Below are 13,429 nucleotides of genomic sequence, written 5' to 3'. Positions count from 1 at the left end.
GGAACATTCAGCGTGAAATATGACACCTATAATTAGGAAGACCTATGGTTATACCGTAGCAATTTTAAAGATGAGGTAATTTTGGGAGTGTTGAAAAAAAAGCCAGCAATTAATCAGAAGTTTTCAGCAGTTTATTTATGATGCAGTATGCTCTGCAAAAGAAATGCCTGCTATTTCTTGTCGTAAGGAGTTAATGTGGCATGTTATTAAGAACACAGAATTTGAAATAAAGTGTCCAAACCCCTCACATTTTTAAAACACTAACTTCATAGGCTCTTGTATCACTTCCCTGGGATCCAGGCGGCTGGGAACAAATGAAGAAAAGTCTGTGAACAGCCAGGGACCTAAGGAATCACGTTTCACTCGGGGCGGAAAAAAAATAGAAGGGCTGAGATTAGATTAGACAAGGTGGGAAAGGGATATTGGCAGGTAATGTGCAGGAAAGTTACAACTTGGGTTATTTTTTAACTGGCGTTCTACAAACGGCCCGCGTGTAGGTGTCTCTCTCGCTAACTTGTAAATGAACTTCAGGTTCTCCTTAGCTGGGGCGACTTCTGAATCTGAGAACCTGGCGGCGGTTCAACGACCCCGCCCTCGGGGTCCCCAGGGGGCATCTTCTGGAGAGCCTGACCGTCTGGGACGCGGGCCCTCAAAGCGAACACAAACCCGCCTTGCTCCCCTTCCGTGGAAACTTCCCCGGCCTCGAGCAGAGCGCGAGGGGGCGGCGGGGCGGCGGTTCCCCTCGCGGAGGCAGAGAACTGCGCGCGCGAGGCTCGGGGCGCGCGGCGAGCGCGGCGGCCGCCGCCTCCTCCCCACCCCGCCTCTGCCGGCGCTGCCTCCTCCCTCCGCCCGGCTCGGCCTCCCTCGCTCCCTCCCCTCGTGGCTGGCTCCGGCGGCGGCGGCGGCGGCGGCGGCGGCGCGGCGGGGAGGGCGTGCGCCGGCCGAGAGGTGTCGGTGGTGAGGGAAGGGAAGTTTCAAGTGGAAGGTCGTCCGCCGGCCGGCGCGTCCTCCCGCTCTCCTCCGGCAGCATCATGGCGGAGCCAAGCGGCTCGCCCGTGCACGTCCAGCAGCCCCAGCAGATAGCCCCGGTGACGGCGGCGGCGGCCCCCGCGGCCGCGACAGCAGCGGCGGCCCCGGCAGCGCCCGCGGCCCCGGCTCCGGCTCCGGCTCCGGCCCCGGCCCCGGCGGCGCAGGCCGTCGGCTGGCCCATCTGCAGGGACGCGTACGAACTGCAGGAGGTTATCGGTCAGTGCGGCGGGCGCGGCGGGGCCGGCGCAGGCCGAGCGCCGAGGCCGGGAGGGAGGCGCGGCCGGGGGCGGGAGGGGGCGCGGGATGCCGGGCTCGCCTGCATGCACGCCCGGGAGGCAGAGCGGCCGGCTTCGGGGCCTACCGGCTTCAACAGTTTTTTTTTTTTTTTTTGTTCGTTCTCTGAGCGCTGGTGCTGCAGGAGGCGGCGCGGCGGATGTGACTCGCACTGCAGACGAGCCGCATGCTGCAAACTTTTATCTCCCGGATCGCCGGGGCGGCGGAGCCGGGGAGCCGGCAACGCCGCAGCATCACCCTCCACCCGCGCGGTGGGGCCGCAGCCCGTGGCGAGCGGCCACGCGGGCAGGCAGCTGCGGGTGGGGTGGGGTGGGGTGGGGTTGCGGGGGCGCCGCCCTGGGCTTCCAGCGCGCCCGCGCTGCGCCCGGGGGGCCGCGTCCTGGGGGACTCAGAGGGCGCAGCCGCGCCTCTGCTCTCCACGCTCCGCGCCTCCGCCTCCTGTGAGCAGCCTCTTGCGGTGGGTAACGGGGCCACGTAGGAATCGCGGAGGCCCGGGTTCTTTCCCAAGGCCGGGGAGGATGCTGGTCTCCCTCCCTGACAGCCGCTGCTCCACGCCCGTCTTGCAGCCCGGCGCGCCCGGGTACCCGCCTCTCGGTGCCTTGGCGCGCCGCCTGCCGCCCAGCCCGGCCGCCCGGGGAAAAGCAGGCGCCCTGGCCTCCTCCCCTGCACCGGGCCGGTGCTTTTCTCTGGTTCAGGGCCGAGCTGCAAGAGTGAAACCCGAGGCTTTCCGTGATCTGCTTCCTGCCGTTCGGTGCCATCTAGTCGGCTCACAAATATCACCTTATCTTACATTTTTAAAAACCTGGCAAAGTCAACGGCAAGAAGCCGGCATTACTTTTCCTTGGGCCAAGCACGTGATAAGGCCCAGAGATTTGTGTTGACCCTTTACTTAGAACCTTTCCTATTGAATGGTCATCCTTTTTCAGAGTCTTGTTAGACCTACTTAGGGAAGCCTCCAGGCAAAGTGGACCCTCGGCTTCTAACCTTACTGGGGCTGCGATGGGGTGCAGCTTTCCCGTAGCTGGATATTTAACTACGGTGTTGAAAAAGGAATTGAGGATATTTATGTTAAATATATATATGTATATATATACACATGTATACATACACATATATATACAAAATATATATTTTTTGCTTTTCTTTAAAAAAAAATTCTTCAGACCCCCCTTTAAAGAATTAAAACAGGAGAATTTCATTAGGCGTTTAAATGAGTATCCCCTGCTTCTTTGTGCATGAAACAGCATAGGCTGAAATACACATATATTTCATATATATGAGAAAATGATGGGCAGAACAGTCACCCAGAATATAAAAACTTCAAATAATCTAAAATAGACATCTCTCTATAAAATTCTTTGAGAACCCAGACTTCCCAAACTTTGGGCCAGGGGTTGTCAAGGGATTGTCTTTGTGTCACTGCCTGGATTAAATCACTTTACGGGCTTCTCAAAAACTATCCAGTGAAAACTGCTTTAACCTGGCATATAAGCCCCTTCAATTTTTTGGTTTTGCCCCTTCCCAGAGTCTGCTTGTGTTGATTGTACCCTGAATATTCTGCTGTCCTATGACACATCTGGTCTCCCATTCCTCATTGTCTGGGCACAGGCTCTTCTCTCATCCAAGTGCCCATGTTTGTAGGGAATCTCACTCAGCTTCCAAGGCCAGAGGGAATTTTCCTTGAGAAGCCTTTTGCTTTTCCTGAGGCAAAGTACATTGGCTTCCTCTGCACCTCTTTTTACATACTTCATAGCATGTGATCCCCTATTTTTTATTTGTGGCACAAAATCTAAGGCCCTACTATGTCCCAGGCATTGTGCTAGATGTTAGTAGTATATAAGTTAAAAAAAATGGTTCCTGCCCTCAAGGACTCTGCAACTTCATGTAAACGATTCTATAAAACGTGAAGAATGAGTTCTGGGAGAGCACAAAGGAGGAGGGGGCTGGGGATCACGGGAACACCAGAATTTAGTTATAATCAATTTATATGCTTATTTTGTCAATTATCAGGGTTATGATGCAAGCTTTGCCTTTTGAAAGCATAGTATTTTGAGTTGACTAGTTTTGTGAGCTAATGAATAAAAATCTTTTAAGTGATGTGATTAATTGCAGGGCTTCTTTCTGCTTGCAGTAACGGCATTGTTAATTATGGTTGGTCAGTTTACCCAAGGAATTTGAGAACAGAAACACCTGCTTATTACTTCTACCCCTAGTTTTTGCACATTCACACTGTGGCAAGGGCTTTTCTACATTTTAAATTTATCTCATATTTTTCCAACTAAACGGTCTGTGCGGAGGCCATGTTATTGACAAATCAGATTGCTGGAATAGGGTTTTGCCAGGGCTTAATGTTTATAGGGAATTATAAACCCATTTCCATTCCGTGTTTAATGCTAGTTGAGTGATTACAAGTGAACTTACGGTGAAGCACTTTTGCTTAAACATTACACGCAGAAGTTAGTAGTTCAGACACTGAACTAGTTTCGACACGAATGCGGGTGGAGAGCCTCTGCCTCCCCCCTCCATTCGGCAGGTGTCATATGATAGGGCTCCGGCAGTGTGAACTGCGACCAGCAGGAGGCTGGGATGTGCCTGAGCAGAAGACGACGGGAGGCACCGTGTTTTAACAACTTTCCAGCGTGGCACAGAGCACTTTTTCTTCATTTCCTCCTGGGCAGAGATTGGGGCCGCAGGATTACGAGAGAATCGGTTTACTAAAATTCAAACAAAGCAGGTTCAGTTGTTTGACTTCTGTTTTAGAAAAGTAAACATGGGATTTTGCAAGTCTAAAAATAAAGTTTTCTCATCTGTTGTATTGCTGTTCTTGTGTTGTAAAAGATCAATGGAGAATTTGTAATGCTCTTAGGGGTAATCTAGTTCAGAAGTTTATGCATGACCTGGAAATGATGTCAAGTCGATCGGAGGGAGCTTTATACTTAGAGAGGGGTTGAAAGTGTTGGGAAATTATTAAACTCCTTTTAGCCATCAATATTCTTATCTTCGTAGACTTGAGATATTACTGTTTCCTAAACAAGTAGCTGCTCTTGGGAGGTCGTCTTTCCTCTTTATCCTCTTCAGCCTCGTGAAGCTTTGTCCCTCACCTCTCCCCTCCATCCCACTCTCCAGTTCCTTCTTTAGAAGTATCAGGGGTACCCAAAGATAGGCCAATTGAAAAATTAGTTTATTTGTTGGTAATATTAATAGTGTTACCTTCTTTGTGGAACGGAATGAACAGCGAGTCACGTAAATGCTGGCTTTGGCATCTGTAGTAGAATTGAACCACCTCAAGCAACTTTTCTGTCAAAGGGCCATACTCACTGCCATACGAGTTTCTGTATTCGAGTCCGATCATTGTGGCCGGGGGGCTGTGATCTTCGCTGGTTTTCCTCAGAGAAGCCCTAAATAGACTTGTGCCTCCGGGGATGTTTGTTTTTCTTAGGTTTTTTTTGCAGGATAAGCCTTTCTTTAGTTTTGTACTTGATTTCTCCGTGTTGATTCATTTTGTCCTGAGTGGTCATTTAGAATGATCTAAAAGTAATACATTTAGGGGCGCCTGGCTAGCTCAGCCGGTGGAGCATGTGACTCTTGATCTTGGGGTTGTGAGTTCAAGCTCCACGTTGGGTGTAGAGATACTTAAAAATAAAATCTTTTATAAAAAGTAATACATTTAATTTTTGGTCCTCGCCAACGCAAGAATTCGGTTCCTGGAATCCTAGCCATAGTTTGACCAAGGGCTACTCTGGGCACTTTATTTCTCTCCTGTGATTTTTTTTTTTTTTTTTTAACCATTCAGATGCATTTTCCCCAAGCCCAGGTAATAGGGCATATGGCCAGGTTTTCAAGGAGCAACAGTTTTTTCCTAAAATGAGACCTGAAAGCAGCCCAGAGCACTCTCGTTTCACTCTGTGCTCTGAGTTTGTGCAGAGTTCTGTGGTTTAGAGATTAGAACTGGTTTTATGGATGTTCTAGAGGGATCTTGAGGACCCTGGGAGCTGCACTGGCTCACAGTTATTTTTGTAGGATCTCAGAGGGCCAAGGCCCTGAGTGTGTATCTCCCAGACCTTTAAATTGGGCTGCTTTGCTACTGCTGTTGGTTTGCTAGTTTGGCCTTTTTTTTTTTTAACAAGATTTTATTTATTTATTTGAGAGAGAGAGCGCATGAGTGTGGGTGCGTGGGAACAGAGAGGGACAAACAGACTCTGTGCTGAGTGTGGACCCTGACTTGGGGCTTGATCCACGTCCCTGAGATCAGGACCTGAGCTGAAATCATGAGTCAGAGGCTCAATCAGCTGAGCCACCCAGGTGCCCTTGGCCTTTTTTTTTTTTTTTTTTTTTTAAGTAAAAGAGGCTTCAGATGTATGGCTTAAGAGGGCCTCAGCTTTCTTATCATTTCACTTTTTTTTTTGGTAAAGACAAAAATGTATATAGAAATACTCTTTTTGTACTTTTTTATTATTGTGGTAAAGTATACACATATACATCACATAAGATTTACCATTTTAACTGTTTTCTAAGTGTATAATTGATATTAGTTACACTTATAACAGAAATGCTTTTTTATTTATTTTATAGAATTCACTGTGAAGCCATCCACACTTCAAGTTTGTATTTACTATTTGGATTTTGTCGTTGTCTTCTCCTAATTTCGGTCATTTGTGTCTTTCATGAAATTTTTGTCTTTAAGTTATCAAATTTATCGGTATGCCTTTCTTTATCATAATCTCCTATTTAAATAGCAGCTTTAACGAGGTATACTTAACCTACCATACAATTCATCCCTGTATAGTGTACAGTTCAGTGTGGGTTTTTTTTTTTTTTTTACTATATCTATAGATCTCAACAAGGATAATAATTTGTTTTAGAGCACTGAAATGCTCTTTTAAAGGTGCTGTTCAAAGTGCCATGTGGGAAAATGTCTCTAGGTGCAAAGAGACTTTTGGTAGTATTATTAAAATATTTTATTTATGCTTTTGATTTGTGGGCAGTAACATTATGAGTTCCTCCATGTCTGTGACGTCTGTCATGCACTGCATTTTTGATGATGTCTGAGAATGAATTACAACATTGCAGGCTCTGGAGTCAGATGACTGGGTCTGTTTCATATCCTGACCATAGCAGTCCCTGGCCTTGTGACCTTGAGCAAATTACTTAGCTGTGTCTGCACTCAGTTTCCTCATCGCTAACATGGAGATGATCAAGATAAGGTTGTGAGGATTGAGAGAGTGTAAAGCCCCTAGAAGGGTACCTGGCACAGGGCATGCTTAGCCATGACTACTAAAAACGACATTGGCTAATCAGATGCAAGTTATCAGGAGAGAACACAGTCCTGTCTCTGGCAAGATGCTGGAGTGGCTTGAAGGGTTTCTCTGCTCGGTTTCTAGCAGGGAGGGAGCTGGTGGGAGGGTTTCCCTGCTCGTGTCCTCCTTCTGGGGTGTGCTGGCTAGAAGGTAGCTGGCAGCCCCCCTCCCCCCCCCCCCCGGCCCACATCTTCCCTCCTCTGCAGGAGGAAGTGGAGAGACCTGTGGAGCTCCTGGCCATTTGGAGAGCTCAGGGGTTTAGGTGCCAAATGGCCCTCTGACAAGTGGTGAGAGCATCCTGCGGGAAGGTTGCTGGGAGGAACAGCCCATTATGACAGGGCTCTGAGAAGGACCTGCTAAGACTGCACTTTTCTTCCACCTCTGAGTTCACCCTGTGGAGGCTGCCATGCTGGCAGGAAATGCTGCTGACTAAAAGAAACATCCCCGGGTCCCAGAGTGCGAGAGGACAGGAGCGTTTGTTTTCAGATAAAGTCATCACTACTGCTCCCCTATCTCCTTCCTTCCCTCTCTGCTTTTCCCTCTGCTTAAAAATACTCTCAGGTCTTTCTTACCTTTATCAACAAAAGAGAACAAAACAAAACACTCACTACCCCTTCCTCCTCTAGCCACTACCTCCTCTCCTTCCTTCCTTCCTTTGGCAGCTGAGCCGCTCGAAAGAACCTCTCGTTCATGTCTCAGCCCGCTGCCATGGGGCTTTCGCCCTCTCGCTGAGAAACCAGAGGTGCCATCTCCACAATCGCCGGGACCCTTGTGTGGCGGCCACAGCCCCGGGACACTGCAGTCCTCTGTTTTCCTCTCTGCCGGATTTGGCACCATCTGCCCTCTCTCCTCTCACGCCGGCCCCTGCTCCAGGATCCCCTTCACCATATGCCTGCGGCTTCACCCATCCCCTGAAATGCGGACGTGCTCCCTCTTTGGACCGGCGCGTCCGCTGCCCTTCCTAGGTCTTTGTGTAGGTGTTCCATAGAACTTCGTACTCACGATTAAACTCACTGTCTTTCCACCTTTGCTTCGTCAACATTCTCCTTAAGACCCTCAAGCGTGAGGGGCGCCTGGGTGGCTCCGTCGTTAAGCGTCTGCCTTCGGCTCAGGTCATGATCCCAGGGTTCTGGGATCGAGCGCCACAAAGGGCTCCCTGCCCCATGGGAAGCCTGCTTCTCCCTCTCCCACTCCCCCTGCTTGTGTTCCCTCGCTTGCTGTGTCTCTCTCTGTCAAATAAATAAAATCTTTAAAAATAAATAGACCCTCGAGCGCGAAACAGAAACATGCCAGTGATCCCACACTTTGCTGTCTTCTTCCATCTCCCACATAGAATTGGTCATCAGTCCTTGATATTCTGCGTCCTTGTCATCTTCTTTGTTCTGTCTTTAACTCCTCCTCTTGGCCATCACCGGTTTAGTCCAGTCCCTGATCAGTTCTTATTTGGGTTATTGTAATAAGTTCCTAGGTAGGTTCCTTCCTCCTCTCCATTCTTGCTTCCAGCTACAGTATGCACTGTTAGCAAAATGATAGAGCTATACCAACATTTTTATCAGTCACCCCAGGCTTACACACTTTTCGTGGCTTTTGTATCATTCTTAAGGTTAACTCTAAGCATGGTGTTGAAGGCCTTTTTGGGAATTGTCTCTTGCCTCCCTTTCCAGACAGACCTTCCTTGTCATTTCCATTCTCAACTCCCAGCCAGTGGGAACCTTTTGCAATTGCTGAAATAATTCATTCATGTTATCCTACCCTTGCAAGGCAATTTTCACTCTGCTTGGAACACCATTCCACACCGTTCCCTACAGTCTTCATTTATTTAACAAAGAACACTGTGTCTCCTTTTAAGTTTTCCCTTCATTGAAGTATAACATGCATGTGGAAAAGCGTCCAGATCATAAATGTACAGCCTGATGCACGTTCATAAATTGAACACACCCAGGTCTGGCCTCCTGTTAAGACCGGGAATAAATGATTTCTTCACAGCAACAGTCTCTGCCCCTGAGCCTCCTTTCCCTTTTCCCCTTGCTTTGTTGGGTATTTCACCCCCTGGCGGTCCTCATACTGTGTGCAAATTGTTTGCTTCCTTGCCCATCCTGGCACTAGATGTTAACTCCTTGAGGACAGTGTCTCTGGCCTCTATACCCCACACCTTGTATTAAGTATTTGATAAATATTTTCTGGATTAAAGTCTGAATTTTCTGGGGACAAACACTCTTTCCCTTCTTGTTTAAGGAGAATATTGCCTGACTTCTAAAAATTTGCCTCCCTGGATCCTGAAGAGTCGATCTTGCCTGTGGTTGATGATGATGCCTATTTAGTTTCGTTTGGGCCAGTCAGCTTAAAGGGCTCTGTAGAAATTAGCTCATTAATCCTCCCAGATGAAGAGTAAGCACTTGAGTGCTTGTACTTGCCTGTACTGTGCAGGGAGGCAGCGTGCAGAGGCCTGACTTTCCTGAGGTCATCGGACTGCAAGGTGGTCTCTCCGGATGAAGGACCCAGAGCTCTCTATCACAGTTGCGGCATCGTTTTACTTAGGCGCTGTAGAGCAGGACAGGGAGGTCCTGGTACTGGTCTCTTCTTCTCTAGAGCCTTCCTTTGTTGGGTACACCCATGACCTCTCTCTTCCTGTTTATGTATTTATATATAACCCAACCTTGAAGTTCTATGGGGCTTCTTGCTGTGTAGAAATCAGGACTGTTGGGAAAAGATCAAGGATATAAGTGAAACACAGGAACAGAATATCAGGACAGGTGGTTTTCAAAGGTTGTTATGATGGCAGGGATTGTATTTTTATAAATAATAAGGGACCAAAGGTAATAAGATTGGTGTGGATAGGGTAGGATATGGCTAAGACCATAGATATGGCTAAGACCATCGTTCTTTTTAATTCAAAATCAATCTAATAGGTGTTATAATTCCTCCTATGGTGTATTCATTGGGAAGAAATTGTTTTTCCTGCTTAAATAGAATTCTTGTAATCCTATGAGGTTTTGCATTTTTCTCCAGGATGGGTTTTTTAAATTATACCAAACAACTCCAAGATGGTTGAAGTGATTCAAGTGTTTCGAGTGTTTCTTTTTGCAAATCTGCCATTCATTGGTCAAGTTTTTGATTTGAGAGAAGAATTCAATATGTTAATTAAAAAGGCATTTTAGGCTTGGCTTAACTGGGAAGCAGGGGAGAAATAGCAGCTCTTACGAGAATGAGTCGGCAGTGCTTTAGTTCTAGAATTGATTTAGGTACACACTTTGGAATCTGATGTGAGTAAATGCTGATATAGTTCACGTTTCTTTCCACCTGCCAGTTGTCTGAGAATAAGCTCTGGTTTAGTTTTAAGAAACTTCTTGGACATTGAGGAATTAGACAAATTGACTTTTAAAACTGATTGTATATGTAAATATATAGGAAGATATCATTTTAAGATAGACTTTTGTTTTCAAACTTCTTTCGATAAGTGACATTTAGTATAATTCTCAGAGGCCAAGTAGTGGGGGTCCTCATTCAGTTCTTCCCTTAGGTGAAAGTATACGTTTTGGTGACGTTTTTGGGGTTTAGGTCACTATTAGAGCTATTTACTGGAAGAACTAATGTGGTAAGTGAAGATTGATGACTTTCTGCCATATGAATGATAGATCTTCATTTGGGGAATATTTTTTTTAAATTTAATTTTACTGACTTGTTTTTTTAAAGTAAACTCTGCCCCCAACATGGGGCTTAAACTTAGGACCCTGAGATCAAGAGTCACATGCTCTACCAATTGAGCCAGGCAGGCACCTTCATTTGGGGAGTATTTTGGAAGCCAGTGACCTGTGGCTTCTGGTGCAAATTGTTTGCACCAGTTCTGAGACTTCTCATAATCATTCTATTGATGGTTGAGGTCTTACAAGAACCCGTGCTCTTGTTTTGTACTGGTAGCATCAGTTTTTACCAGGATTTGTAACGGGGCATTCCAATTGCTTTTTTGCTTGCCCTGTTTAGTTTGGGGGTTGATATTTTCTGGATTGGTGCCTATTGGCCTATCTTGTATTACTTACATTTTAATTAGAATTATCTGGTCCGTCCTTCCTTCCTTCCTTCATAATTGGCAATGTCACCATCCCCTTTGCTTAATTATGGGGTGACTCAAGCAGGGAGAAAGAGTGCTCAGGGGAAGGAATGATAGGTCATTGTTGGGTTTTATAAGTCAATTCCTAAGTGAGGAATGGCATTAAGAATACAGAATCAGGAAATTTAATTTTGGAACAGACTGAAGAGAAAATCCATTCCTGCTCCTTTGTTTTACAGATCAAGACTCTAGTGGCTTAAGTTCTTCAACTTATTTATTTTTTTTAAGCTGTTGGTCCCAAAGTCCTTAGAATCTCAGGCTTATGATTCCTGCCTAGTTCAGTTTTGTTTTTTTTTTCCTACTTACATCACATTGTTTCCTCATTAGTGAGAAGGAAGAAGTTAGAAATATTACCGAGTCAATGAATTTTATAACTACCATTTTAACAGAGTATCTGTCTGGGAACCATGTAACCATGTAGTTACCATGTAACTATCACAGTAAAAATCTTATTTATTTCTTTAGAGATGTTAAAATGATCTTGATGTATATTTCTTCATCAGGGTGTGTTTTATTTAACATGTAAGCGTGGTGGCATATGAACCTAAAGTCATTTCATTTCTATCATCATCCATTGCCTGCTCTGTTAAAATAGACTGGGTTATAACCTTATCAGTGAGGCGGAGTTGGGGGCGTGCATGGGCGTGTTGGAAAGTGAAAGGCTGAGGAGCAGCAAGGTGATGGGTGAAGAAAGCATATGAAGTAGAGGAACTTCGGAGCTGATCACTAGCTGGAGCAGTTCCTGTGCAAGAGCCGGGTCCCTTCCGCCAGGCTGATGCGTTGTCACGGCCAGGACAGCGACAGTGGTCTTTACCGGGTGTCTGGTTCTAAGCTGTCCGGTACGGTAGCCGCTAGCCACATGTGGCTATTTAAATTTAAATTCATGGAAATTAAATAATTTGGGGGAGAGGGGTGAGCGGTGAATAGACAGAGCACAGAGGATGTCTAGGCTGTGAAACCATTCTGTGGGATAGCATAATGATGGCTACATGACGTTATCCTTTTCCCCAAACCTGTTCCCCAAACTCTGAATGTACAGCATCCAGAGTGAACCCTGACGTCAGCTGCGCACTTCAGGTGGTAATGACGTGCCGGTGTGGGTTCGTCCATTGTGACAAGGGGATGTTGATAATGGGGGAGGCTGTGCGTGTGTGTGGGGGGGGGCAGAGGGTATGTGGGAAATCTCTACCTTCCTCTCAGTCTTGCTGTAAACCTAAAACTGCTCCAAAGAATAAATCTTTAAAAAAGTTAAATAAAACACAGTTCCTCAGTTTCACTAGGCACATTTCAAGTGCTCAGTAGCTAATTGTGGCTAGTGTGGCTATAGAACTGGGTTTTGTTTCTTGAACTTCAAGTCTATAATCTGCACTATCCAATAAGCCTATTGGATAGCTCAGATATAGATTATTCCATCACTGCAAAACGTTTTATTGGACAGCACTGGATGATAACTTCTCCAGAATGTTCAGAAAACGACTAAATATTGTGACGGCCACCTCCGGATAACATGCTGAGGCGCTGACACTGACTTAGAAGTACAAAACGAGAGAGGCGATGCTAACCTTACTTAAAAAATAAAATCTTTTGTTTTCACTCTGTGCTTTATTTGAAAGCTAATTGATTCGTATTTTCAGAAGAACAGTTATTCTTTCTTGCCTGTGTGGTGAAACAGATACCCCTGTTGACGTAGGGAGATAGTTCTGAAGTGTGAGTTTTTATCTTATCCACTTAACTCATTCTGGGATGTTCCTGTGATTATTGTAAACACGGAGGATCCTCCCAAATGAGTTACACTATTTTCAGAAGTATCAAAATGTTACATTTCCTTAAGAAATCACTTCAGAGTCTTGGGTTGGATGTGGTAGACCGTATCACTTCAGTTTATTTTATTTATGAAGAAAGAACTGACTAGGTTTTTTTTTTTTTTTTTAAATGAAATTACAAAGGAGTTGTGAAATTAACTCTACTTGGAAAAAATAATACCTGTATCAATTTTAGTCACTTAAATGGTGAGTTTGAATCATGGACACTTCTTTTCTCTTGAGTTTAAAACAATTTGGTATCTGAGTCATTCTTTTCTCTCGAGTTTAAAACAATTTGGTATCTCAGTCATTAAAAGATTAATGGTTTAACCTAAGTAATGTATCACAAAGCAAATAAAACATCCAGTATTTAAGTCAGTACCTTAACAGAAATGCACACTTGGTAACCACTGTTTGGGTAGGATACCTGCTTTGTTAGGGGAGAGAATTAATGACTGAGGGGTGAAAAAAAAGTCTGTGCAGGGAGATTAACTGGGTTTAATTTTGGGCAATTCAGGAACAGTCTGTACTTTCTCATGTTTGGTGTCCCTTGGGTGACTGGGGCCGTAACAGAATATTTTACTATGTAATCCTTTAAAATTTTTCCTTGTGTATGCCCTTTCAAGTTTCTGGAGCCCTACATCCAGTGCCTGACCTTCAACAAGGGTTGTTGTGGAAACAGTCTTAACATGGCACCTTTCCTGGGCACTTGGGAGGCTGAAATAGAGCTAGGAGCAATGTCTGTGTAGTTTCAAATTGTGATCATTAGGACTCACTTAAGAAGAGGAATATTTTTGGCATAAGTTAAGATCAGGGGCTAGATTGTTTATCTTTACTAAAATACTCATCAGTTGTTTAAAAAGTGACCATCTCTAGGACTAAGAGATAATGAGCCTCTG

General features: G+C 45.5%; 1 protein-coding gene across 5 annotated transcripts in view; it reads left to right on the top strand.

The window, feature by feature from the left end:
• Window positions 1-679: 679 nt before the first annotated feature.
• Window positions 680-13,429, top strand: part of STK39 (serine/threonine kinase 39) — a 314,903-nt gene continuing 302,153 nt past the window's right edge. For 2 of the 5 annotated variants that reach the window (XM_045868683.3, XM_064586645.1), the window contains exon 1: window positions 682-1,245. In XM_045868683.3, the coding sequence (XP_045724639.1) occupies window positions 1,032-1,245 (214 nt within the window). In that variant the 5' untranslated portion in view covers window positions 682-1,031. Of the gene's footprint in view, window positions 1,246-13,429 lie in introns of all 5 variants that reach the window. The other 3 variants (XM_064586646.1, XM_064586647.1, XM_045868682.3) reach the window with 3 other exon arrangements.

The sequence above is a fragment of the Mirounga angustirostris genome, unplaced genomic scaffold (genome assembly GCF_029215605.1).
Source record: "Mirounga angustirostris isolate CCGP_5_RB_7025 unplaced genomic scaffold, mMirAng1.0.hap1 SCAF_3, whole genome shotgun sequence".
Classification (NCBI taxonomy): domain Eukaryota; kingdom Metazoa; phylum Chordata; class Mammalia; order Carnivora; family Phocidae; genus Mirounga; species Mirounga angustirostris.
The sequence above is the reverse complement of the archived record's forward strand: the minus strand, read 5'-3'. Positions and strand labels throughout refer to the sequence as shown.